We start from the raw sequence: 27,636 nt of genomic DNA, 5'->3' as shown, positions 1-27,636 counted from the left end.
CTTTAGTCCCGGTTGGAGCTACCAACCGAGACTAAAGGTTTCTCTAGTTTCGGACGCAAAAAATACTAAGACTAAAGCTAAATTTTGAAGTGGATCAAAAGTCGTTTCTCCGCTAGTGGTGGAATCTCTTTACAGTCCAGTACAAATCCCACCGCACCCAATTTTTTGCGGGATCGAATCTCGCACTTCGTTGACTGCAGCATTTTCCTATTACGTTTGCAATTCCATTTGCATTTCTGAAACACAAATACCTCCTATGTCCAATGTCACAAAGTTCCCGGTACAAAGGGTACGGGGAACGGGGCAGTGGAACGTGGATCGATAATTTCAAGTTCCCGGTTCATCGAGGGGTATATCTCTTCGAGACGATTGGTTTGTGAACGGGAACATGATTCTTAGATATTTCGAATGACATACGTAGCTAGAACGTAGCTATGAAAAGAGAATCGTAATTCTAAGATATTTGGATTGATAAACCTTTTTAAACACTGCTATAAAAATAACATAAATTAATAGTAGGTATACAAGATGATTATCAATAAAAATGTTTATAATATGATTTTAGATTGTACTCCATATAGATATGATAAAAAAAAAAGAATCCATTTCCATCACTTCACTATTTGGGCTGCAGACCGGTAGGCCCAATTGATTGATGCACTAGCTGCCCGAGTCCAATTTCCAGGCGAGCGCCGCCGCTCTCCGTGTTGCATCACCGGTTGCCGTCGTTCGTACCGCAACAACCCAGCATCGTGATCCAGAACATCCGTCCCAGGATCACGAATCGCCTCTACGATCTGCGATCCTTGTGACTCTGCCTATATCCCATCCTGATGTCTCCTGTTCCCAAAACTCTTCTCGCCATTAGCCTGGTTATCGTGATGCTAGATGATGGAGTGTGATGACTACTGCACGCATCGGTCAGATGTGGCACTACAATCTCTCAATGATGGGTGTAAAATGAGACCAGGTATATATAGAGGCAGTGGCCTGCGGGCACCAAAACTGAGGTGCGAGTGGAGGAAAAAAAAACCCATAACCATTACTATCTTACCACACCCTATGTTAAATTTTACACCTGCACCTACAGCAGTGGGTTTAATTTGTGCACCATTGAATGTACGTGTTAATGATACAAGTAATATACCATGGTGACCATATTAGTAAATATATAAAGCCGAAAATAAAAAAGCCTTGATTTTATATTGCGCAACTAATTAACATACAATAATCATCTAACTGCTGAGGTACAAAGCAATAATTACACCGGACCTTAAAATGGAGTAACATACTGAGCACATAGGTACCAAGCATGCATGTTTACACCTTCCTAAAAAAGCTAAGTTATTATGAGCAATTTATAAGAAGAAAAAAAAACGTCCTAGGGACTCAAAGAGACTAAAGACCATTAAGGCAGATAAATAAAGACCAAAATACCCCTACTTCTCTTGCCTAGCCGCGCCGAGGAATGGGGCACACTGCGCCACTCCCGGCCGAGCTCCGTCTCGCCGATAGCTGTACGCGCGCCCGGGGAGGGGCGCCGCCGTGGGCCGTGGTGGGGAGGGGGCGCCGAAATGCCGAAGGTGGGGAAGGGGCACCGGGATGCCGGAGCTAGCCGCCGTCTCTGCCGTGGCCACGAGCTCACCACCATCTCGTTGCGCGCCGGTATGGTGGAGAGCGGAGGCGGGCACCTCCACGCTGTCAGATCCAGGGAGAGAAGACGCCGTCGCCGATGCTTGGAGGAAGGGCTCACCGCACCGCCGTAGCCTTCCCCATGCACGGCCGTGAGCCCCAGGGGCCACCAGCTCCTTGTTCGCCGTCGCGCATAGCCTCGTCGCACAGTTGCTATCGGTGCTCCAGGCCACGGCGGCGCACGCTACAGCGGGCAGACGCGGATGGTCCCGACACAATAAAAGAGGAGAGAGATAAGGGCATGGTTTGTCAACTTGGCTTAAGAGTCCCAAATAGCCATCCTTCATGGACTACAGCCCAAACGTCTTCTAGTCCCTTTAGTAGTCCATGTGTTCGAGAAAATAGGGACTATTTGGGACTAAAATGGGCTCAGTAGTCTCTAGTCTCATCTAACCAAACAGGCGCTAAAGTAGTTCAATGCCCTTTAGGCCTCAAGGGGTGACTAAACTTTAGTCAGTTGACTAAACTTTAGTCCAGTAACAAACAGGGCACAAGTACTTGTATTTGAAGACATTTCTTCTTTAATTTTGAATGGGAAAAAGAGCATATATGGCGTCATCATGACATCATGGCTCAATCCGGCGTTAGGCACGCCACGCGGCTTCGCGCCCTCCGCTCCCTGACCGCCACATATACGCTCCCAGGGTTCCTCAGTGCTGAACAGCACGAGGAGGCCTGAGGGGAAGGCGCGGTTGATGTGCTTGCTCCTGCTCGCTCGGGCGGCACCTAGCACCTCGATGAGCCGCTCCCGCTTCACCTCAGGCTCCGGCAATGGCGGTAGCAGCTTGGCCGTGCCGCGGAGCAGGCCGTCCAGCTTCTCGAGCTCGAACAGGAACTTGACATGGTCCTGAGAAAGGCCGCACGCTCGGCGTCCTAAGCCTTGCTGCCTCGTAGTCCGCCATGGGACGCTAGCCGCCGTCCGTGCCCTCCGGTGTGTTGCGCTCCGCCAGTGAGGCCACCTTCAGGGCCGCGTGTGCTTCATGGCCAGGGTTACATCTACTTTCAGAAGGGCGCAACCTCAATTACTAAAATATCCTGTATAATATATTTCTCAATTAGTTACCTAGAAAAAGAAAAAGATGAAAGCACCTGGAGGTTTACGATGGTACTTTTTCAACCCTTGTAAAAGATCTATAATAAAATCCCTCGTCTCCTAAAATTAGTTTTGTACTAGTAGAATTTGTTTTGCTTAAAATATGAGTAAGATTTTGCCCCGTAGCTAAGAGATTTGGTAGCCGTTGGCAAGCAACGCACGCTTCTTCTTGTTCTATATATATTGCACTTGTTCAATCTTGAATCGTCTTTGAATTTTGATGGAGGTATGGAGAAAAAAATCTTAAATACGATACATGCATTTAGAACTCTTAAAGTTTTGACCCAGTCATTGATCATCGTAAAGAATGAGAAAATTTTAGAGACAGCAGGTGGCTTGAATGGAATCGAGGTCGAGGATGGTCACGTCACGTGAGGTGACAGTAAGGTGTTCAGCCGCATGGATGCATGCGCAGCGTCGCATGGACGCATGTGCTACCAGCGTAGGTACCCGAGGCCCATCGATGGATGGCTGCCATAGTCCCCGGCTGCCTGGTTGCTTCTCTTCAGCTACTGCAGGCCTCCAACTAGACGCCTTGCCACCACCAATCTCCAGACCAGTGCAATGAAGTAAGGGAAGAAGCATGAGTGTGCTGACAGGAGCGCTGGGAAGCCTCGGCCCCAAGCGTCTGCAGCTGCTCCAGGACGAGTAAAAGCTCCAGAAGGGCGTGAGGAAGCAGGTGCAGTGGCTCCACAGTGAGCTGGAGGGCATCCACACCTTCCTCTGCAAGGTCTCTGATGTGCCATGGGACCGGCTCGACGAGCAGGTGAAGGTGTGGGCACGCGAGGTCAGCGAGGCATCTTACGACATGGAGGATGTCCTCGACACTTTCCTTGCGCGCGTCGATGCTGCCGAGCCCAGCAGGCTGAAACGCGCCATGAAGAAGATGGGTAAAGTGTTCGGCAAGGCCAAGGCTCGTCGCAATATTGCTGGTGCCATCGAAGACATCAAGAAGCATCTCGAGGAGGTAGCCGAAAGGCGTCAGAAGTACAAACTTGATGACATCATGTGCAAGCCACTCGCAACTATCCTCGCCTTAAAGCTATGTACAAACAAGTGACGCAACTTATTGGCGTCGACAAGTCAAGGGATGAGCTCGTATCCATGCTGATGACGTTGCAACCAGATGATGGTACCTCGAACCAGGAGATGAAGAAGGTTTCTACTGTTGGAGTTGGAGGATTAGGAAAATCCACCTTTGCCAAGGCGGTGTATGAGAAGCTTAAGTCACAGTATGACTGCCGGGCTTTTTTTTCTCGAATACGCAAAAGATTTGCGTATTATTGTAATTAAGAAGAAGAATAGTTTAAGCATACACACGATACGCTTCTAATGAGCGCCCTAGGAGGCCTTACAGTTGTGACTGGACCTTCCTAGCAGACTGTTTCAAACTTCGATATTACATAAAGGTAAACAACCGAACTAAGGGCAGCGTAGTAACCTACGGAGCTGGGCGTCTCCGCTACTGGCCGCGTGACTCTGCTCCGTCATCCGAGAAGAGTCTTCTACCAGTCGTAGCATTGGTCGCCAGGAACAGCACGTCCAATGCTTCCACTTCGCTCGACGTCAAGGTCCTTGCGAAAAAGTCGTCGTAAGCTCTCTTGGACGCGGATGAAATTGGAGCTGCCGGCGGTGCAAAGCCCATCCTCCGCATGAGGAGCACCTCGCCCCGCTTGGAGGTCGGAATGTGCGCCAGCGGCTGAGCGGCAATCCGTCTGCTCCGCTTTGGCATGGGTTGCCCTATGGTTGCCACCTTCTGCCTGGGTGGGCTGGCGATTAGAGGCGGCATTCGCTCGAGCTGCACCTCCTCAGTGAACCGTGCGAGATGTCGGGCAGCTTCACGTGGTGTGGGCATCGCGTCGCTGGGGGTGGTGCAACCCTCTACGACGCCGGGTGCTCCCGTTCGTGGTGCCGTGAGTTGTGGCGGCCCCTACACTAGCGACATCAGAGACAAGTCTGCATCCACTGAGCAACCGTCGCCGGGGAACAGGTGGCCGCCACTGGTGCCTCAACCTCCTGAGGGGCTGTCGTAGCAGGCAGACACTCAGGTGTTGCTGCTCTCATTGGTCGGCTCACGACGAGTGAGGCGGCGAGCTCCTCCAGCATCGGGTCGAAAGAGATGACCAATGCGGGGGGCTCCGCACTCACGCACAGCGCCAGCGCCACCGGATCTGGCTCGGGGAAGCTTAGTGCAGCAGTAGAAGTAGGTGCCCTGTCAGCGCGGTCGGCAGGCGCACCCATGACGATCTCCTTCGGCTTAGTCTTGCGTCGCCGATGTTGTCGTCGTCTCCCACCGGCGCCCCCCACGGCCCCCGGTGCGGCACCCTTCGCACCGCCACGCGGCGCGTGCTGGGAGGACGTAGGGTCGACACGAGCAAAGTACCATGGCAGGTTGGCCACGGTGTTGCTGGCACCCACCGCCGCCGAGGTCGAAGCAGTCCTTCGCCTACAGTCCTTGACGAGGTGCCTGAATCCGCGTCAGCGCAGGCAACGCCGTGGCAACCGACAAGTCACTACTCGGTGCGAGTAGGAGAGGCAGTTGAAGCATCTGCCGTGAAGCTCTACCGGGATCTTCTTGACCTACGAAAGTTGCCTTTAGCTGGGGCGAGGCTCCGTCGAGGCAGCAGCAGATCCTGTGACCTGCCGGGGGAGGATCTCACGCCACCCATCGGTGTTGGGGGCGGAGACCCGTCCACGGCGGCCGAGGCATTGGCGGGCAGGGACACGGCCATCCACTGGCCGCACAGGCAAGCCGTTCACCAGCTGCGGGCATGGCTGGCTGCGCTTCCTCCGCCTACGACTATGTCCCTGTCGGCCCCGTTAAGCACCAGCACAGCCGTGCAAAGGCCCCGCTCCACGGCGCCCCAAAACTGTGGCTGAACGAGTCTAGTGGCGCACGGGGGACGCTGAGGCCGGCTTCACCGGGCGACGAGCGGCCTCCAGGTATGTCGCGGGGTGGTCATCATCGGTCTCCTCGTCATCGTTGTCCGCCCACCGCCGGCTCTTCGAACGCCCTCCCGAGGAGCATTCGGGGAAGAACAGTGCCGCCATCGGCGAGAGGGAGGAGCTTGAGCCGTCCAGCGACGCCATGACGGTACCCTAGGGCCCGGGCGTGGCCGCGGCGTTGCTGGCATCCAGCCCCAGCGGCGGAGGGGACGAAGCGCCAGAGCTGGCCCCCTCGGCCGTCAGCGGCGCGTCTGTGGCGGCGTCCTCATCCCCTGGCGGCGTTCGCGCGGGCTCCACGGGAGGAGGTGGCGGTGGAGCGGCCGAGGCAGTGGCGGTGGAGCGGCCGAGGCAGTGGCGATCGCGGCGGCTGCTTCCGGCATCGGTGTCGGCGGCGGCACAGGTGGCCGCGGAGGGGGCGCTGGAGCACTGGAGCACATGGATCCCGCATGGCGGGCTCGACGCCGGTGGTGGCTGCTGCAGTGGGGCCCGACATCATCGTCGGCATGGATGGAGCGACGGCGGAGCCCGACCTCGACGGCAGTGGGTGCGTGGAGGGCCACGGAGGGCCAAAGTGCCGGATCTAGTGGGGACGACCTTGGGTCCGCCGTCGGCTGTGGCGGCAGCAGCTTCCGACGCCAGCTTCCGCGCGGGCGGCCATGGATCCCACAGAGGCGCCAGAATGCCAGATCATGCGACATCTGTGGTGGGGAGGGTAGGGGAGGTGGAGGGGGAGGAGGACGGGGAGGGGGAGGGGGAGGGGAGGGCGGGGGGCGCCGGCGCCTGGGAGGCCGTCAGGTCAGGGCTCTCGAAGGGAATCCTTATAAGGAACTGTTATTACGCAAGTTTTGGCTTTGGCGCACATGACACCCTGACTGCGGGGCTTTCATTTCAATTGGTCGGGATTATGACTTGGTAAAAGTTTTCATGTATATTCTCTTTCATCTTGACGGTGAAAAGCACAAGGACATTCACAACACTCGAAGAGGCCTCGAGCTCCTCATTCACCAACTTCGAGAATTCCTGAAGAAAAAAGAGGTAACACAGACACTCAATTGTAAATTGTAATTAGCCAGTGTCTTTTAAGATATTGCTCCACAGTTACTCGATGCTACACTATGTTGTAGGTTAAACTAAAAATGTTATCTCCACATCATTTATGCCAGACTACTTCTTGAGATTGATTTTCTCCACTCCATGCATACAAGAAATGCATTTATCCAGTAGTCTCTACCTAACAGCTTCTAGCTCATTTTTAAGTATGTTGCTTTTAGACTACTATAAAAGGGCAATGCATTTAGCACTTCTAAACATCATAGTTTAAGTAAATTCGTAAACATTTCCAATTATGAATTGAGCTTAGATTTTGAAAACGTGTTTCATATCTGAAACTATAAATCTTATGAAAAACACATTTTCAGGGTGTCACCTATGTTTGCAACATGCCTATAGATGTTCTGTATAATAAATTAACTTCTTACATATTTAGTTTTCTTCAAATATGCCCTTTGGTGTGTAGTTTCCATAAATATCACTACCAGAATCCTGAATTACCTTGAGTGCCAAAGAACGCAAAGGAAAATACTAGAACCGCAAAGGAAATAATCCTTGAACATTAACCATCAAGCAAATTCCGTCATGTATTTTATTTTTACTAGCGCGATCATGTGTTTTATGTGTCATGCGGACTTCCTTGAATCATAGCAAATATCTTGCGTCTGCAGAAGGTCATACTTTACTAACCAATGGTTCTTCCACTTTGGTGTGGATAGGTATTTTATTGTTATTGATGATGTATGGGAGGTACGCACTTGGGAAGCAATCGAACTAGCGCTGGTTGAGAATAATCTTGGAAGTAAAGTAATCACAACTACTCGTAATTTTGATATTGCAAAAGCATCCGGTAAGGTTTACAAGCTAAAGCCACTTTCCTATGATGACTCCATGAAATTATTTTATACAAGGTTATCTGGTGCAGACCAAAAGTTCCATGAAATTTCTGAGAAAATTCTAAAGAAATGTGCTGGTATACCATTAGCAATCATCACAATGGCTAGTTTGTTGGCTGATAAACCAGAGTGTGAATGGTCAATGGTCTACAACTCTATTGGTTTGGACACTGGAGGTAATAGGGAAGTTGACGGTACTATGACAATACTCTCATTTAGCTACTATGATCTCCCTCCATATTTGAGGACATGCTTACTATATCTAAGTACATATCCAGAAGACTATGAGATTGAAATGGATTCTTTGATATGGAAATGGATAGCCGAAGGATTTATCAATCCAGATCGAGGAAAAACATTATTTGATAGATACTTCAATGATCTCATTAATAGAAGCTTGCTGATCCAGGTGGTGGAGGCATGGGATGGCAGAGTATCAGGCTGTCGTATTCATGATATGGTTCTTGATATGATTCGTAAGCTTGCATTTGAAGAAAACTTTATTGCTCTATTAGGTGATAATATTGAAGCAACAGCTGGACGAAGCAGCAACGTCCGTGGAGAGCCTAGATTGTTGTATGACTTGTATCGTATGCTAGCCTTTTGATGACTCAACTTGGCTTATAGCCAAGCTTATTAAACCTACTCTAATGGTGGAGAATTAATTCATGCATCAACCTTTCTATTTGTCCCCAAACAGATTAAAGATGGACACGCCTTTTGCAACGAAGACGAGCGGCTCCAACGGCACTGAGCTGAAGTAGTAGTAGGCTACGTACTAGTGCTCACTGCTGATTTGCTGTTCGACACAGAACAGATACGTCAATTGCTCACTGCTAGTACTAGCAGTAGTAGTAGGCTACTAGTGCCGTGCCGGCGCGCGTGGAATCACGGGCGCTTTCTGTTGGCTGCTGACAAAGTGTTCCGCGTTTTTAATTTTTCGGCCCAGTTTTTCGTCAGCCCATTAGCGTGTGTTGGAGCCAGCGCCGTGTAGGAGTGCGGCCCATGCACTTGAGCGAGCGCGGCGCAGACAAGTCCAGGCATGGGCGCGGCCACCCGGCCGCTGCAGGCGCACGCGGGCTTAGTCGGCCGCCAACGTCCCTGGAGCCACAGATCCGGCCGCGGCCACTACACGCTGGCGCGGGACGCGGGCACGGTCCCGTCGGCCATGAGCCAGGCGCGGGTGCGACCCAGGCTAGAGCAATCTGTTTACGGATGAGAATTGGGTCATGGTTAAGCTAATGACGCTTATTTGGTATAAAAAAATAGTATTTTAATATATTTGGTTAAACTTGAAATTGTTTCACGTATCAAAATATGAGACCTGCACTTCTTTCAGCTGGAGAAAGTGCATACTAAAAAAGTTACTGACAGCGCGCAGTGGCTGCTCATTCAAGTACATAAATGCTGCGGAACACAAGTTGCAGTGCAGGGCTTTATATTGTTGGCATAGTGCTGACGATGATAGAAACTTCGATGTGTGAATGTGTGATGAGCATTCACGGGACTGAATTTATTCAGTCTGATGGTGAAGTCTCCTCCTAAACAGTGTTTCTATCTGACTTAATTGGCTTGCGTGTGAACGAGATCCACTGCGATGGATCAGCTTGAGAAAAGCGTATAAACGCACATACTAGTTTGTCATGGCCCAGCATGCCACTGCACTCAGATCTGGCCCTTGTTTAGTTCTCTAAAAGTGCACTATGTAAAAAGAAGATTCTCCGTCACATCAAATTTGCGGTACATGCATGGAGTACTAAATGTAGACGAAATAAAAAACTAATTGCACAATTTGCTTTAACTTTGCGAGACGAATCTTTTGAGCCTAATTAGTCAATGTTTAGATAATAATTCATAAATACAAATAAAATGCTACAGTGGAGAATCGTGCACTATGCCGAACTAAACGCGCCCCTAAACTGAAGGCAATAATAGAGGACAGGGGCAGAGGTCCGCAAGTCAAGTCGTCGGCCCCCACTCACGGCGGAGCAGCATATGTTGTGCTCATCACTCATCAGTGCCATCTCTAAAGACACCTGCAGTCTCAGCCTCTGAGATGCCAATGAGTTTTAATTCGGTAGTGTGAGCAAAGGTTGGTCTAGAGAGTGGATCGGCGAAGGTGTGAGCTCTCTACACCCAGCCACCAGCAAGCATGCCTCGCTCCATCTAGAGCCTTGCCACCACCGCAGTAGCACTACGAAATCGCTACGCAAAGGTCTGAACCAACCAAGAGATCAAGAAGCATGAGTGTGGTGACGGGGGCGCTGGGAAGCCTCGGCCCCAAGCTTCTTCAGCTGCTCCATGGTGAGTACAAGCTCCAGAAGGGTGTGAGGAAGCAAGTGGAGTCGCTCTCCCGCGAGCTGGACAGCATCTACCCTTTCCTCCACAAGGTCTCAGATGTGTCATGGGACCGGCTCGACGAGCAGGTCAAGTTGTGGGCGCGCGAGGTCAGGGAGGCATCCTACGACATGGAGGATGTCCTCGACACCTTCCTCGTTCGCGTCGACGGCGGAAAGAACAACTCCGACTCCAGCAGCCTCAAACTTGCCATGACGAAGCTGGGTGAGCTGTTCAGCAAGGCCAAGGCTCGCCGTGATATTGCAGCAAAGATCACGGACATAACAAAGCGTCTCGAGGAGGTGGCCAACAATCGTCAGAAGTACAAACTTGATGAGATTATGTGCAAGCCACTCGCAGCAACGTCAACTATTGATCCCCGCCTTAAAGCTATGTACAAAGAAGTGACACAACTTATTGGCGTCGACAAGTCAAGCGACGAGCTCATATCCTTGCTGAATCAATCCCAACAGGATCATGATGCCTCCAATAAGAAGATGAAGATGGTTTCAGTTGTGGGGGTTGGAGGATTGGGTAAAACCACTCTTGCCAAAGCGGTGTATGACAAGCTTAAGTCGCAGTACGACTGCGGGGCATTCGTTTCAATCGGTCGGGATCATGACTTGGTAAAAGTTTTCAAGGATATTCTCTTTCATCTTGACAGTGAAAACCATAAGGACATTCACAACACTGAGAGAGGCGTCGAGCTCCTCATTCACCAACTCCGAGACTTCCTGAAGAAAAAGAGGTAACACAGACATCCAATTGTAAATTGTATTTAGCCTGTGCTTTTAAGATATTGCTCCTCAGTTAGTCGATGCTACACTATGTCGTATGTTATCCTAAAAATGCTATCTCCACATCATTTATGCGAGACTACTTGAGATTGATTTTCTCCCCTCCATGCCCTGAGTGCTCTTTTTTTTAAGTATGCAGCTTTTAGACTACTTCACTAGCTATAAAAAAGGACAATGCATTTAGCACTTCTAAGCATCATAGTTTAATTAAGTAAATTCATAAACATTTTTACGAGCTTAGATTTTGAAAATGTGTTCCTTCTCAAACTATAAATTATAGGAAAAACAACGTTTTAGGGTTGCCTATGTTTGCAACATGGCCATAGATGAGTAAGTTCTGTGTAATAAAGTGTCCTTAAATATGAAGTTTTCTTCAAATAGGCCACTTGGTGTGTAGTTTCTAATATCACTACTAGAATCCCGAATTACCTTGGGTGCTAAAAAACGCAAAGGAAAATACTAGAACCGCAAAGGAAATTATCCTTGACCATTAACCATTGCAACTTCCGTCATGTGTTTTATTTTTACTAACGTGACCTTATGTTTTATGTGTCATGCTGACTTCCTTTAATCTTAGCAAATCTCTTGCTTCTGCAGAAGCTCCAAACTTTATTAACCAATGGTTCTTCCACTTTGGTGTGGATAGGTATTTTATTGTTATTGATGATGTATGGAAGGTACGCACCTGGGAAGCAATCGAACTAGCACTTGTTGAGAATAATCATGGAAGTAAAGTAATCACAACTACTCGAAATGTTGATGTTGCCAAAGCATCTGGTGAGGTTTACAAGCTGAAACAACTTTCCTATGATGACTCCATGAAATTATTTTATACAAGGTTATCTAGAGCAGACCGAAAGTTCCTTGATAACCATCCAGATGACATTTTTGAGAAAATTCTAAAGAAATGTGCTGGTATACCATTAGCAATCATCACAATGGCTAGTTTGTTGGCTGGTAAACCAGAATGCGAATGGTCAATGGTCTACAACTCTATTTGTTTTCATACTACAGATAACAGTGAAGCTGAAGATACTATGACAATACTTTCATTTAGCTACTATGATCTGCCTCCACATTTGAGGACATGCTTACTATATCTAAGTACATATCCAGAAGATTATGAGATCGAAAAGGATTCTTTGATATGGAAGTGGATAGCTGAAGGATTTATTGATGGGAAACAGGGAACAAGATTATTTGAGCTTGGAGAAAGATATTTCAATGATCTCATTAATAGAAGCTTGATCCAGCCTGTGGAGAGCAAGTGGAATGCCAGAGTAGAATACTGTCGTGTTCATGATATGGTTCTTGATCTGATGCGTAAGCTTTCATCTGATGAAAACTTTATTACTATATTAGGTGACAATGTTGAAGGAGCACCTGCACCAAGCAATGTCCGTCGGTTAGCCTACCAAAACAGAATAGCCGAGCACATTAATTCTGAAACAATGGTTACTGGGATACCAAAAGTGAGGTCATATACCGCATTCAAGTGTTTTATTGATAGCCGGGACCAGTTTTTTAGATTTAAACTTTTGCGCGTGCTAGACATAGTAGACTGCAGCTTTGAGAAAGGTTACCACCTTGAGCATCTTGGTGATTTACTTCACTTGAGGTACCTTAGTATAAGATTCTACGGTAGTTCCCCTGAGCTCCCCATACAACTAGGGAATCTAAAGTTACTGCAAACACTCGATGTGGGCGGAACGTTGCCAGCTAGCATTGTGCAACTAAAAGATCTGGTCCGGCTATGTGCTCACGAAAAGGTACCGGATGGCATTGGGAAGCTGGTTTCCCTGGAGGAGCTAATAATATTAAATGGTTGCAGTGATAAGCCCAAGAGATTTTTCAAGGAGCTTGCCAGCCTGCGAGAACTGAGGGTGCTTGCATTTGCCACTTATGATGGGGCGGACGAGAGCATGCAGGGAGATTTCGTTGAGTCTCTAAGCAATCTGCAAAAGATCCAGCATATAGATGTGTACGGTTCAGATTGGCACGCAGATACAGCCATGTGGGAAGCAGCAGGCTTTGTGCTCCCACGACCTCTCCGTTATTTGGGATGGCAGGCAATTAGATTGTCCAAATTGCCGTCATGCATTAATCCCACACGTCTTCCCAACCTGGCCCACTTGGAGCTGTCGGTGACTACTATGGATGAGCAGGATCTGAAACTCCTTGCTAGGTTGCCGACGCTCTGTTATCTCAGACTCTTAACAGTGTCCACAGTAACTGCAAGTAATATTAACGCTGGTGATCGCAGCTTCTTCCAGAAGTTGAGGCACTTCGTTACCAATGCAATGGTTCTGTTTGAGCAGCCCGACCAGGAGGACACTAGCGTTTCATTGCATATGTGGAATGGAGAGGATGCTATGCCCTTTGCCTCTAAAAAAAGCAATGACTCTAGAAAAGTTGTACCCTCTGGCGTGATGCCAAATCTTGAAGTGCTTGTTTTTTATGTCTCTTTGCGGGCCCTAAAAGGTAACTACAGTGGGAATATTGGCTTGGAGTACCTGCCTTCCCTTCGGGAACTCAGAGGGCGGATCGACCGTGAAGACGTGCCTATCCGTGAAGACGTGCCTGTTGCGGAGAGGGATGCTGCGTTGGCTGCACTGAGAGACGCATGCAACGTCCATCCCAACCATCCCACGTTGAGAATTTTGTAGTTCCGATCAAGTTAATATCTCATTATTTGTTTCTATCTTGTTACAGTTCTGTCTCCATTTTGGCATATATATACAACACTTGCTTGTCTCTACTCAATTAATTATTAGCTTTATCTGAATTTTCAGCTGGAAGACGATAATGTGTCTTAAAGAGATACGAATTTGAATCTGCATGCCTACCGTGTATGTATGTACTCTCTCCACCCTGTTCTGTCCTATCCTAGCTGATGGTGTCACTGTTGCTGCTCGTGCGTGTCAGCCATTCGACTGCACAGATTCTGAAAATGTGTTAGCCCACTTTCCGTCAAACAAATAACTTTGTGATTCCTGAGAGAGACATATCTGGTACAGCACCGTCGCATTTCCATTATGCGAACATCTATGCTGATGTATGAAACTACCAAACCTGTTTTAGCACATACTGATTTTCCATCATTGAATCCGTTACATAACGGACGTAGTTTTTTTCAGTCACTGGCTGCACCGACTCTGTTTCTGGCCACCAGTCGATACTCTGTTTCCCAGTCTCCTATGTCCTATACCGATATAACATGTACTGTGCTGCATCGATGGTTGGTTCCTTCGTTTGATTTGTACACAAGTCACTTGTTTATAATCTGTCACGTGAGAGTCTATGACACATCTATCCTTCTATGATTCTTCACTAGGAAGTAAGCACTTCGGTCATCGGATAATTTATGGTTGTAAGCATAGTATGTGCACAAAGATTAAGTAGAATTATTGATGTTTCTGATCCATGTTTCTGCATGAACCGTGGTGCAGCTCAAATGGAGTTGGCTTCAATGCTTGTAAGACTACAACAGAGCCCATCGCCACAAGACACAACTTCACTTGACTGTGAGCCAGACGGTTTCGGCTCTTATGTCCCCCCGAGCTATTTTCTATTCGAATAAATAAAATATGCTGTATCAAATTTTCAATGCACTCTGCTGCTATTAGAACCTGCTGCAACATTTTTCTTTTTGCTGAACTCGTGGCTTGTATTATTTATTTAGTTTCTGGACCTTTCTGTGGTTCGTACATTCTAATAAGCTTGGAACGTATTTATATTTATGTTGTGCGAAAGTTTGAGGAGGCTCTATGTATTTCCTTTTTGCATTGCCGCTGCCTGGTTTCCACACGACGCATTTGCCCGCTGGGATGCTGGATCCAGGCATGGAACAAGAGAATCCTGCCATGGAGCTGGCAGACCTGGTATCGTTTATGTGCTGTCGTAGAGGTCCAGCTACGGCAGTTGCTGAATGAAATTTGCACCTTTTTTTTCCCTTTCTTGAACAAGCAGGAGGGCTGCTTGCCATTCTGTATTACGGAAGAAGATAAAAGAGGAGGGAAACACCACTAAGTACACTGTTTTTGAAAAGTTATAGACTCACCTGTGCTAAAAGAAAAGTGACCTTAACCATAACCTCTACTGAAACTGAACATCGGCTAGGGCGGTCAAAAGAATTGGGAAAGAGTGAAAGACCAGAATTGCGTAAACAATATCGTCTGTAAATTTCGTATTCCCGTCGGTAGAGTAATAGACAACCAGCGTCAGCTGGGAGCAAAAGGCGTCACAACAATGTGCAGAAGTTTACACCTGCAGAAGCTTAAGCCTCAATCAGATGGAGCTATATATATGCAGATGCCAATAACAAGCTCAAAAAGCTTAGAATGGACACGAACAATGTCAGACATTTTGCAGCCGATCGATCTGACCTCGAACAGACCTAGGGAACCCCGCGGAGCACAACAGCACCAGAAAATAAATCCCACAAGGGCAGCCCAGTGAAATCTAATGCGTGATTCACCGTCTCCTGCGGTCCTGGTTAGACGTCGCTTTGACTTTTTTTTTCCATCCATTTTACTATGTATTTAGACATATTTTATATCTAGATGCATATCAAAATGGATGTATCAAAAAAAAATCAAAACGACTTATAATATGAAACGGAGAGAGTAGGTTGCTGCTGATCATGTACCAATCTCTTATATACGGAGAGGCTAGCGCCTAGATATCCGGACGGACGCCCACGTCTGTTCTGCCCATCTGCTCAGATTCACGTGCCGCCCGCCCCCCGGCTCGCCTGGATGACTCGTCCTAGCCCCCGGATGGCTCGCCACCACCCACGGCTGATCACGCGGACGCGACAGGGCGCTGGTCACCTCCACCGCGTAGGACTCCTTTGCTAGGAATCGTGCGGGTCTCTTCCACACCGGTGCCGCGCTGCGTAAACCTCCTCCCCACACCGTCGGCGACGGCCTGCGCCTCCTTCCCGTGTCAGTGGACACAGCCCTCGACGACACCAATGATGGGGGCTTGCCTACAACATGAAACACTTGCTGCAACATACAACTAAAACATATGAAACATTCGGAACATATGTATATAGCCACTGTAACATGTGCAATATCAAAAGAACACACTTGTACCATACGTCTAAAACGGATAAAACATTTTTAGTAGACGCTTGCAACATACCTCTGAAACACTTGCAACATTCAAATCTACCGTTGCAACATTCATATGAAACACATGCAACGAACCTCCGAAACCTCTGAAGCACTTGAAATTAAAACATACATTTACAATAGACGCTTTCAACACAACATCTCCTGGTGGGGGACTGTGGCAGCGGAAGCACCTTGGCGTTGCGGGGGATGGGCACAGTGAGGCGGAGTGGGCGCGGCAGGGGAGGAGCACGGCGCGGCTAGGATAGGGCGCGCGGTGGGAAAAGGCGGCAGCTACGAGGTGGAGTGGGGCAGGCAGCGTCGGGGCAGACGGATGCCCGCTTTCCCAGCATTACCGTTCTATATAAACACACGAGAGAAATTGAAGTGGACTGGAGAAGGAACCGATCTGGAAAAAAAACTACAAGTACCGTTTTTCCAGGTTTCGTAGCGTGATAGTGGCACGTCCAAAGTCACAAATGGTTTGCCCTGAATTACAGAACTGGAAACAGTGAGCATATCTCATAGTTTGGACTGAATGGATGTAGTACTCCCTATAATATAAGCGAAAGCTCAGAAAGTCCAAACCGGTGTCAGGAGAAGACAAGCCATCGTCCACATTCATTTGGGGTCTCATCTCGTCATTCCTCTCCTGATCTTGAGTGTATTGAGTGTTTGTTCTTTCGGGCTGGCAACACTTTCTCGCCATTGAACATGTCGCGAGAAAGGATAGCGTTGTCGACCAGCGATAGGTGCGTTCGTGTTGGGCCTCACCGCCCGGGCATGGAAAGCGTCGGATAAAAGCGTCCCCCTGCCAGCTGTTCTACAGCTCCAGTTCGCTCGTCTGCCTGCCAGGTGCGTATACGCTTGTCTCTTTTCGTCTTCTTTGCGCATTAGCAGACCCGACATCCTTTCCGGCTGGAGTCCGTGGCGCGGTGCCATTTTCCTGTGTTCAGCGGAGGCCGGGGTTGTCCAAATCTCTATTATTATCCTGTATTTTTGGTATATTTTTATAACGATGATGCTGATGGCCAGCTGTTGACGCTCTTGGTGTCGTTTCCTTCTCGAAGGCTCTGCTGGGCTATTCAGTTTTTCGCCGTTAATCTGTTGCCGTCTGCCATGGCGCTTCTCCAAGGGTGGTGGTGCTCGGTGCTCCAATGGATCATTTCTTGAGCCAAGTTGTTGTTAGTTGGGTAGTTGTTAGTTGGGTAGTTGTTAGTTGGGTCGATTCGAACAAGCTGCAAGTAGTGACGTGAGTTTTGATAGTTATACCAAAGTTATGCAGGATGATTGAGGCACTCTCCTCAGTTGTATGGTTTTTTTGGTCTAGTTTCCATTAAAAAAACTGCACTGGCACTTGCCTTTTTTCTTTTATTGTATAATAGAAATCGCAGCAAAGCTTTTACCGTCCTTTCTAAAAAAATGTCAAACATGGAGACTAAAAGGTGACTAAGGCCCTGTTTGGTTCTAGGGACTCAAAGAGACTAAAGACCATTAAGGCAGATAAATAAAGACCAAAATACCCCTACTTCTCTTGCCTAGCCGCGGCGAGGAATGGGGCACTCCGGGCCACTCCCGCCCGAGCTTCGTCTCGCAGACAGCTGCACGCGCGCCCGGGGAGGGGCGTCGCCGCGGGCCGTGGTGGGGAGGGGGCACCGAGATGTCGGAGGTGGGGAGGGGCCGCCGAGATGCCGGAGGTGGGGAAGGGGCACCGGGATGCCGGAGCTGGCCGCCGTCTCCGCCGCGGCCACGAGCTCACCACCATCTCGTTGCGCGCCGGGATGGTGGAGAGCGGAGGTGGGCACCTCCACGCTGTCAGATCCAGGGAGAGAAGACGTCGTCGCTGATGCTTGGAGGAAGGGCTCACCGCACCGCCGTAGCCTTCCCCGTGCACGCCCGTGAGCTCCAGGGCCGCAAGCTCCTTGTTCGCCGTCGCCGTCGTGCATAGCCTCGTCGCACAGTCACTATCGGTGCTCCAGGCCGCGGCGACGGCAGACGCGGATGGTCCCAACACAATAAAAGAGGAGAGAGATAAGGGCATGGTTTGTCAACTTGGCCTAAGAGTCCCAAATAGCCATCCTTCAAGGACTACAGCCCAATCGTCTTCTGGTCCCTTTAGTAGTCCATGTGTTCGAGAAAGTAGGGACTATATGGGACTAAAATAGGGTTAGTAGTCTCTAGTCCCATCTAACCAAACAGGCCCTAAAGTAATTCAATCCCCTTTAGTCCTCAAGGGGTGACTAAACTTTAGTCAGTTGACTAAACTTTAGTCCAGTAACAAACATGAGGTTAAGTCAGAATTTTCCTCTCTCTTTTTTGCATTTTTCTTTTTTTGAGGTTGTGGGTTGCAATTAAAGCCCTACCTTTTCAGATGCTTAATTAATTATTAATTTCAGATTGTACTGAAGCTTTCCTCCAATCTGAATTTCATTACGTATTTGGAGATGCTAAAAATTTCAGACCACCTATGTTAATAAAATTCCTTGTCTTCTGAAATTATTTTTGTATTAGTAAGATGTGGTTTCCCTTAATAATATTATTTTTGGAGATGCTTCCAATTTCAGACCGCCTCTGTTAATAAAATGTAAAATTTTAATATGGAAAAATATGGACCATTCATTGGGCGAGATCGGGCGGTGTAAAAATAGGAGGTACCTAACTCCTAGAGGTACCAAATTGGTGGGGGTAATACCAACTTAGGTCGGACCAGTACCAAAATATGTAGAGCAATATCTTTTTTTCATTTTTTTTTCCGAATATGGGTAATCGGTCATTTTATTACTGTCATTCGAGGTAAAAAAATGGGATAGCTTCTCGATGAGATATGTGTACTTGTATTTGAAGACATTTCTTCTTTAATTTTGAAAGGGAAAAAGAGCGTATATGACGTCATCATGACATCATGTCCCAGTCCGGCGTTAGGCACGCCATGTGGCTTCGCGCCCTCCGCTCCCTGACCGCCACATACGCTCCCAGGGTTCCTCGGTGCTGAACAGCACGAGGAGCCCCGAGAGGAAGGCGCGGTTGACGTGCTTGCTCCTGCTCGCTCGGGCGGCACCTAGCACCTCGACGAGCCGCTCCCGCTTCACCTCAGGCTCCGGCAATGGCGGTAGCAGCTTGGCCGTTCGGCGGAGCAGGCCGTCCAACTTCCCGAGCTCGAACAGGAACTTGACAGTGGTCCTGAGAACGGCCGCACACTCGGCGTCCTAAGCCTTGCTGCCTCGTAGTCCGCCATGGCACGCTAGCCGCCGTCCGTGCCCTCCGGTGTGTCGCGCTCCGCCAGTGAGGCCACCTTCAGGGCCGCGTGTGCTTCATGGCCAGGGTTACATCTACTTCCAGAAGGGCGCAACCTCAATTACTAAAATATCCTGTATAATCTCAATTAGTTACTTAGAAAAAGAAAAAGATGAAAGCACCTGGAGGTATACCATGGTACTTTTCGATCTATAATAAAATCCCTCGTCTCCTAAAATCATTTTTGTACTAGTAGAATTTGTTTTGCTTAAAATATGAGTAAGATTTTGCCCCGTAGCTAAGAAATTTGGTAGCCGTTGGCAAGCAACGCACGCTTCTTCTTGTTCTATATATACTGCACTTGTTCAATCTTGAATCGTCTTTGAATTTTGATGGAGGTATGGAGAAAAAAAAATCTTAAATACGATACATGCATTCAGAACTCTTAAAGTTTTGACCCAGTCATTGATCATCGTAAAGAATGAGAAAATTTTAGAGACAGCAGGTGGCTTGAATGGAATCGAGGTGGATGGTCACGTGAGGTGACAGTGAGGTGTTCAGCCGCATGGATGCATGCGCAGCGTCACATGGACGCATGTGCTACCCAAGCGTCTGCAGCTGCTCCATGACGAGTACAAGCTCCAGAAGGGCGTGAGGAATCAGGTGCAGTGGCTCCACAGTGAGCTGGAGGGCATCCAGGCCTTCCTCCACAAGGTCTGTGATCTGCCATGGGACCGGCTCGACGAGCAGGTCAAGGTTTGGGCGCGCCAGGTGAGGGAGGCATCTTACGACATGGAGGATGTCCTCGACACTTTCCTTGCGCGCTTCGATGCCGCCGACCCCAGCAGGCTGAAACGTACCATGAAGAAGATGGGTAAAGTGTTCGGCAAGGCCAAGGCTCGTCGCAATATTGCTGGTGCCATCGAAGACATCAAGAAGCATCTCGAGGAGGTAGCCGAAAGGCGTCAGAAGTACAAACTTGATGACATTATGTGCAAGCCACTCGCAACAACGTCAACTATTGATCCTCGCCTTAAAGCTATGTACAAACAAGTGACGCAACTTATTGGCGTCGACAAGTCAAGGGGATGAGCTCGTATCCATGCTGATGATGTTGCAACCAGATGATGGTACCTCGAACCAGGAGATGAAGAAGGTTTCTATTGTTGGAGTTGGAGGATTAGGAAAATCCAGCCTTGCCAAGGCGGTGTATGAGAAGCTTAAGTCACAGTATGACTGCGGGGCTTTCATTTCAATTGGTCAGGATTATGACTTGGTAAAAGTTTTCATGGATATTATCTTTCATCTTGACGGTGAAAAGCATAACGACATTCACAACACTCGAAGAGGCCTCGAGCTCCTCATTCACCAACTTCGAGAATTCCTGAAGAAAAAGAGGTAACACAGACACTCAATTGTAAATTGTAATTAGCCAGTGCCTTTTAAGATATTGCTCCACAGTTACTCGATGCTACACTATGTTGTGGGTTATACTAAAAATATTATCTCCACATCATTTATGCCAGACTACTTCTTGAGATTGATTTTCTCCACTCCATGCATACAAGAAATGCATTTATCCAGTAGTCTCTACCTAACAGCTTCTAGCTCATTTTTTAAGCATGTTGCTTTTAGACTACTATAAAAGGGCAATGCATTTAGCACTTCTAAACATCATAGTTTAAGTAAATTCGTCAACATTTCCAATTATAAATTCGTAAACCACTCCAAGGATGCAACTCCAATTTTTTGCATATCAATTTTTCTCATACAATCTTTTTTCTTTTGCACTTTAGCCCCATTGTCGTTGGCTCCATCTGATTTTGTAAGTTCACACTAAGTAGTGTGAATTTAGTCACTGCATAGTGCATACATGCATAGATTACCTATCTCACGAAAGTTATCCTGATGCCTTCCATTACAAAATTGTTTTGCATTTCCCTTGATCACATCATTTCCTTATCATGTAAGATGTGTAGTTTTGGTTTGGCGCATGTGTGGCACTGTGGCATATATTACAACCCAAAAAGGAGCAACACGAGATGTATGTATATATAGACAAAGGAAAGCTGAGTACATTATTAAATGATACAATATAAAATAAGAAGAGTACCAAGGCACTACGGTCTGTAGGAAGTTGTGGAGACCGGTGTACTATGTATATATTGTTTTGTCCAGGTCAGTTCATTTTGTAGAGGTATGTTGGGAGTGGGAGTCAGTGTTTGTTGATGACCTGTGTCACTCCCAAGAACACATGATAAATAATGGAGCCCGGTGTTGCTCATATTTAGTTGTTAATTTTTCCAAAGTTCATTTCATTTACATGTCTGTTGTGTTATATAGAAAAATAAATTATAAGAACTTACTGTTCTGATGTTTTTTTAATTTTTTTAATCTTTCTCAGAAACATTTAGCAGTAATTGATCTCAAACAAACTCCTAAAATAAATATCTTTAGGTGTACTACATGGGAACTTGTGTCTCAGAGTATTTGGTACTCCAAAATGTGGTTTGATCTTAATATGAAAATTACTCACAACATTGCTTAACGCATGAGTTAATTTCTGGATGGCTGAAAGTATTTTATGAATAAAATGAGTTGTAACCGTGATCTGAATGTACATCTTGTTTTTTGTGTTCCTGGGCCCATTTACTGCACCTCCACCAATTTTCATGCATTCTCACTACAACACATCTTTCTTAACGAAAAGGATTGAACTTGCAGAGAGCAATAAAGGTGGCTGGATCATGGGTTCATGGATGCTCCTTGATGGTTGTTATTTCAAAAGCACGAGGAAGGAAATAAAACAGAGAGGTTACGGAGCCAATCAGTCACAGAATCCTATTAAGGCTAAACTTCATCATAATTGTTAGGGATTTTAATATGATTTTTCGTGCTCAACACAAGAATAACAGATCATTGTCATTGTCGTTCCCTTTTGCAACTCGACTATGTATCTATTGCTGATTATGCACCGTTGTGCTCCTGCTAAACGTGTTGGTCCTCTTCGCTTCTTTCGTTTCCATCGCTCTTATTGTGCAAGACTACAGAGTGTGTTGCCGACTCAAGCCGATACGAGAGTAAACTACAGGCCAGAAGGGAAAAAATAGTGAAGCAGGGTATCTAATCTATGGACAAAAACAGAAATCGTTACAATTGTAGTGAAGGCACCGGTTGAAATCTAAGGTGGTGTGACAACTAATGCTAACAGGACTAGCAGTTTGAGGTCTTTTTTCATTCCCCATAACTAAATGCTAACATGTATGTTTGAGGTCTTTTTTCATTCCCCATAACTAAATGCTAACATGTATGATATGCTGTGAGGTTGAAACATACATCCGTGAGGCCCTCTTTATGATAGACCAAATTGAGCGAGCAAAATGACAATAAAAAATCAGTGCAGTTGCTTGTAGTCATACATCACAGGAATCAACAATTATTTACATCATTATAAAAAAAAAACAATGATGTACATCCACATAACTGTTCAAATGGCGTACTGCGTAGTCTTCTTGCAAAAACTGACATAAAAATGTTTCCGTGCGTGCATGTAACTTCTGATCATTTTTCATCACCAGAGAACATAATCAGTAAAAATGACATAGAATTGCGCCTGTTAGTTGATCTCCACCAATAGGCCCAACGGCCTATTGGGCCCTATCTCTGCTCCTTGATTGGGGGAGCCCAACCCTAATTCGGTTGGTGGGCCCCTGTCGCACAGCACACATAAAAGGAAGGTGGGGGGTGAGGGCTCGGACTACGAGGTTCAACGGAGCCGCCACCCACCTACAGAGAAACCCTAAACCGATCTAAAGGCCGGGCTGCCAGCGATGGGATGTGCCCCACCACCACTGCCGTCGCCTATGCAAGTTCTCCGATGCCCCACTGTATCGCCATCTCGCCTCCTCACCACCACGCCGAGCACTGGCGTCCGCGAGGCTACATCCAGGGCGGCATCAGCGTCCACGCTGCCACTGCTGTTAAGCTCCGCAAGGTCGAGGAGCCTAACTACGGATCTACGGGTTACACAGAGAGGTATACACATTTCGATCCTAACAATGGTACCAGAGCCGGTCGCCTCTGTGTAAGTCCCTAACCCTAATCGGGTAAAAGAAGAAAGAACAGATCCGTGTTCGGATCAGAGAAGAAGTAAAGAAAGAGGATTAGGATCTCAAGAACCCTAACCCTAACCCACGTAGAAAGCTCGGGGAAGAAGAGATAAGAACCGAACAGATCCAGTTCGGATCTGAGGAAAGAAGAAAAGAAAAGTTCCGAACCCTAACCCTAACTGGGTGGAGGGGAAAGCCATTCGCATGAACGAAAAGGAAAAGAAATCAAAAGAACAGAAAACCGAATCGGCCGAATCGAATCAAAAAGCGAAACCCTAACCCTAATTTTGACCCCATCCCCACCACGGGTTAATCCCAGAAGAGAGAAGGGACGGGGAAGAAGGGGAAAGGGGAATGGACCCACCTTCGCCGGCGCGGGAGAAGAAGAGCCGAGCCGGCCCTTTGCCGGCGCGGGAGAAGAAGACGAGCCGGTGAGCTGGTTCTCCGGGCTCGGCAAGGGGGCGCCGCGGCCAGGCCACTCGACGGCAGCGTGCTCACCCGTTGGGGAGCACGCGCGTCGGCGACGGCGCCATGGTCGCTGCTCGCTCTCGCTCGGTCGGTTGTGCTCGGCTGCGAAGAGAGAGAGAGGGCCGGAGCAAATGACCTAGGGTTTCCATCCGTCGCGGCCCGAGCGTGGTTTTGACCCCGCGGTGCCTGCGGGTGACCGTCGGATGCGATCTGACGGCGGTGCTTGATCGGGCCGACCCGCGGCCCAGGCGGGCGAGCGCACGGGCGCGGCTTTGCTGGCCCAGGCCCAGGTTGCGGCCTGGGTGCGGCAGCGCGCGTGGAGAGTAGATGGGCTGGGCCGATTTGCCGGCTGGACCGAAGGAATAGTAAAGAAATGAATCAGTTTTCATTTTTTCTTTTTTCAGTAAATTTTTATTTCCTGGAAATTTGAAAATGCAAATTGGCTCAAAAGAAAAATAGAAAAATGTATTTTACCTGTGGGTAAAATTCAAGAAATTGAGTATACGTTTTCCGCTGCTAAAGAAAAAGTATATTCTCCAATGATTTTGAAACCGACATGATATTTAACTGGAGAAAAGAAAAGTTTTCCAGTAAATCTTTATTTCCTGGAAATTGATTAATGGATTAAAGGAAATAGAAAATACAATTTTTCCTGTGGGTAAAATTCAAGGAAAAAAGAATTTTTCCACAGCTAAAGAAAAGTTGTTTATTCTCCAGTTATTTTGAACCAATGCGGTATTTAATTGGAGAAAAAGAAAGTTTTTCCGCTGCTAAAGAAATTATTGATTCTCCAATTATTTTGAACCAATGTGGTATTGGAGAAAAAGAGTTTTGATATGATTATGATGTTGTTATTTTCTGACCAACGTTGTTAATAACAATATCATAATTGTAATGATTTATGCATTAATTCTACTTCTGCCCAACGGTGATGTAGAATTAGTGGATGAGAACAGTTATAAAAGTTAATGATTTATGCATTAATTCTACTTCTGCCCAACGGTGATGTAGAATTAGTGTATAAGAAAAGTTGATAACAGTTAATGATTTATGCATTAATTCTATTTCTGCCCAACGGTGATATAGAATTAGTGTGTAAGAACAGTTGTGAAAGTTAAAGATTTATGCATTAATTCTATTTCTGCCCAACGGTGATGTAGAATTAGTGTATAAGAATAATTGTATGTTTTGATTTTGACCAACGTTGAAATCAAGACATGCAAATGGTGTTATTTTTATGTTAAGAAAAGTTTTGATCTGGTTTTCATCTTGTCTAAGGTGGACTGGGTAGTCACCTCACCGTGTTCCACTGAGATTGTGGCACCGATGAGGGAGACAAAAAGAGAACGATGCCACTTGGGAAACTAAAGAAAGGGATTTTGAATCCCAAAAGATATCCTATGGCTTTTGAGCATAGAAAGTGGGTCACTGCCAACAAGAAATGTTTGGCTGTGATAAAGAACATGATTGAACCTGCAATTGTGGGCTCAATCCTAGAATGTGACACGGTCACCGAGTACCTCGATAGATTAAAGAGTCAGTTAACTGACACTTCAAAGACATATGCCACTTAGCTGATAAAGCAGCTGGTCACAGAGTGTTAATATATAAAAGGTGGCATAAGAGAGCTCGCGATGCATTGTCGAAATTATGGCACTATCGTTCAGGCCATATTTCGAGGGGGAGAATAGAAAGACAAGTTAAGAATGATATTCTTCCTCCATTAGAGCTCTCAGATTAAGTTCAATGCAGGGAATGCATAAAAGAAAAGTATGTAAAGAAGATTAAGAAAGATGACAAACGAAGCACAGAAATTTTACAGATTATCCACACTGACATCTGTGGTCGGTTTTCCTGTAAAGAGTGTGGATGGTTATGATTCGTTCATAACATTCACAGATGATTACTCCCATTATGGCTATATTTATCCAATCAAAGAAAGAAAAGATGTATTGGATAAATTTAAGATATTAAAGATTAAGATAGTCAGGTCTGACCGTGGAGGAGTATTACGGTCGGCATACCCTAAAAGAATGGCATAGTAGCCCAGTATTCTATACCGGGTGAACCTCAGCAGAATAGAGTAGCTAAAAGAATCAATCATACCCTGAAGGATATGGTGGGCAGTATGATAAGTTATTCCACCTTATAGTTGAGCCTGTGGATGGAGGCGTTAAAAACCTCATTCATATTCTCAAAAGAGTACCAAGTAAATCGGTGCCCAAAACACCGTATGAGTTGTGGACAGAAAGTGTACCCTCACTAAACCACTTGCGCATGTGTGTGGGAGCCCTGTTGAGGCTAAAGTATTTAACCCAAACATTAAGAAGTTAGATCCCAAAACAGTAAGGTGCCATTTCATTGGCAACACAGAAAAGTCAAAAGGTTTTCGTTTTCCACTGTCCAGAGAGACATACAAAGTTTGTGGAAACAAGACACGTTGTTTTCCTAGAGGATGAAAAGATGAGGGGGAGCATGGTAGCTCGAGAAATTATCCTTGAAGTGGAGCGGGTGTATGCGTCCACTCCAATAATTCATAAGCCATTTTTTCTCACTACCTGCTATAGCTGCACCGACAGTGCTAGATACTATGGTGTCAGCACTTGTTGTTATCCCACCTGTGGTAACAATGAATGACGATGAGGAATCTATTCCTCAGGATCCTATAGAACCTATTGCCACACATGAGGGGGAGCAACAATAGCCTCAAACAGAAGTTGTGCCAAATGTGGAGGCCCCTAGAAGGTCTCAAAGAGTTAGAAAATCAGCTATTTCTGCTGATTATGAAGTGTATAACACTAAGGAATTTTAAATGGAGGATGATCCCACCTCATTTGAAGAAGCCATGAGAAGTGATCATTCATCAAAGTGGCTTGAGACCATGGAAGATGAAATGAAATCGATGAATGCCTATAGAGTTTGGGATTTGGAAATAATTCCTAAAGGAGCCAATACAGTAGGTTGTAAATGGGTCTACAGAACAAAACTTGACTCTCAAGGGAATATAGAAACATGTAAAGCGTGACTTGTGGCAAAAGGATTTATGCAAAGAGAAGGGATTGATTACAATGAGACCTTTTCTCCAGTCTCATGTAAGGATTCCTTCAGAATCATAATGGCATTAGTGGCACATTACGATTTAGAATTACTTCAGATGGATGTAAAGACGGCATTTCTCAATGGAGACTTGGAGGAAAAGGTTTACATGGCACAACCGAAAGGTTTTGTCATGGAAGGAAAAGAACGAATGGGATGTCGCCTAAAGAAATCCATTTATAGATTAAAGCAAGCTTCAAAACGGTGGTACTTGAAGTTTGATCAGTCAATAAAGAATTTTAGGTTTTAAAGAGAAGGAAGAGGACAATTGTGTCAATACAAAGTTTAAAGAATGGGAAGTTTATCTTCCTTGTCCTGTAAATAGATGATATCTTACTTGCTAGTAGTGATGTCAGTCTACTACTGGAGACAAAGAAATTTGATATGAAAGATCTTGGCGAAGCCTCGTTCGTTCTAGGGATCGAGATTCACCAAGATAGAAGAAAAGGGTATAAGGACTGTCACTAAAGGCATACATGAAAAAGATCTTAAAGAAATTCAGTATGCACAAATATAGTCCCTCACCTGCTCCTATAGTCAAGGGCGACAGATATGGGGATTTTAAATGCCCCAGGAACCAATATGAGCTCAATCGATAAAGTGAAAGTGGTTCCATATGCTTCAGCTGTCGGAAGCTTGCAACATGCTCAAGTATGTACGCGCTCTGACTTGGCATTTGTTACCGGGTTTTACTTAGCAGATTCCAGAGCAATTCTGGAATAGAACACTAAGGGCCTGTTTGGCACGGCTCTGGCTCCTCTGAAAATGGCTTCGGCTCTGGCTCCTCTGAAGGAGCAGCTC

At 46.7% G+C, this 27,636-nt stretch overlaps 3 protein-coding genes across 5 annotated transcripts; all 3 read left to right on the top strand.

Moving 5' to 3' along the window:
• Positions 1-1,602: 1,602 nt before the first annotated feature.
• LOC136536084 (putative disease resistance protein At1g50180) lies at positions 1,603-3,845 on the top strand. The gene is made up of 2 exons (XM_066528491.1): positions 1,603-1,665; positions 3,447-3,845. Exons 1-2 carry the CDS (start codon positions 1,603-1,605, stop codon positions 3,843-3,845), a joined length of 462 nt encoding a protein of 153 aa, XP_066384588.1.
• Positions 3,846-9,628: 5,783 nt separating this feature from the next.
• On the top strand, positions 9,629-14,351 carry LOC136537896 (disease resistance protein Pik-2-like). Of its 3 annotated transcripts, XM_066529876.1 has the most exons (4): positions 9,629-10,762; positions 11,458-13,487; positions 13,604-13,664; positions 14,261-14,338. In XM_066529876.1, exons 1-2 carry the CDS (start codon positions 9,921-9,923, stop codon positions 13,475-13,477), a joined length of 2,862 nt encoding a protein of 953 aa, XP_066385973.1. In that variant the 5' UTR covers positions 9,629-9,920; the 3' UTR covers positions 13,478-13,487; positions 13,604-13,664; positions 14,261-14,338. The 3 variants fall into 3 exon arrangements, with proteins under 3 accessions (XP_066385973.1, XP_066385975.1, XP_066385972.1); XM_066529878.1 differs by having other exon boundaries at positions 11,458-13,660; positions 14,261-14,351; XM_066529875.1 differs by having other exon boundaries at positions 11,458-13,664; positions 14,261-14,340.
• A 5,384-nt stretch (positions 14,352-19,735) lies between these two features.
• Positions 19,736-20,254, top strand: LOC136536083 (disease resistance protein PIK6-NP-like). Its single transcript, XM_066528490.1, has one exon. The coding sequence runs from the start codon at positions 19,736-19,738 to the stop codon at positions 20,252-20,254; it is 519 nt and encodes a 172-aa protein (XP_066384587.1).
• Positions 20,255-27,636: the final 7,382 nt, after the last annotated feature.

The sequence above is a fragment of the Miscanthus floridulus genome, chromosome 2 (genome assembly GCF_019320115.1).
Source record: "Miscanthus floridulus cultivar M001 chromosome 2, ASM1932011v1, whole genome shotgun sequence".
In the NCBI taxonomy this organism is placed as follows: Eukaryota; Viridiplantae; Streptophyta; class Magnoliopsida; order Poales; family Poaceae; genus Miscanthus; species Miscanthus floridulus.
This window is presented reverse-complemented; position numbering and strand designations above follow the sequence as displayed.

Coding starts and splice junctions, on each gene's coding strand:
- LOC136536084 (XM_066528491.1), top strand. CDS start 1,603: ATGCCGGAGCTAGCCGCCGTCTCTGCCGTGGCCACGAGCTCACCACCA. Junction 1,666..3,446: donor CACCATCTCGTTGCGCGCCG/GTATGGTGGAGA, acceptor TAAAAGCTCCAG/AAGGGCGTGAGGAAGCAGGT.
- LOC136536083 (XM_066528490.1), top strand. CDS start 19,736: ATGCGCAGCGTCACATGGACGCATGTGCTACCCAAGCGTCTGCAGCTG.
- LOC136537896 (XM_066529878.1), top strand. CDS start 9,921: ATGAGTGTGGTGACGGGGGCGCTGGGAAGCCTCGGCCCCAAGCTTCTT. Junction 10,763..11,457: donor GACTTCCTGAAGAAAAAGAG/GTAACACAGACA, acceptor TGGTGTGGATAG/GTATTTTATTGTTATTGATG.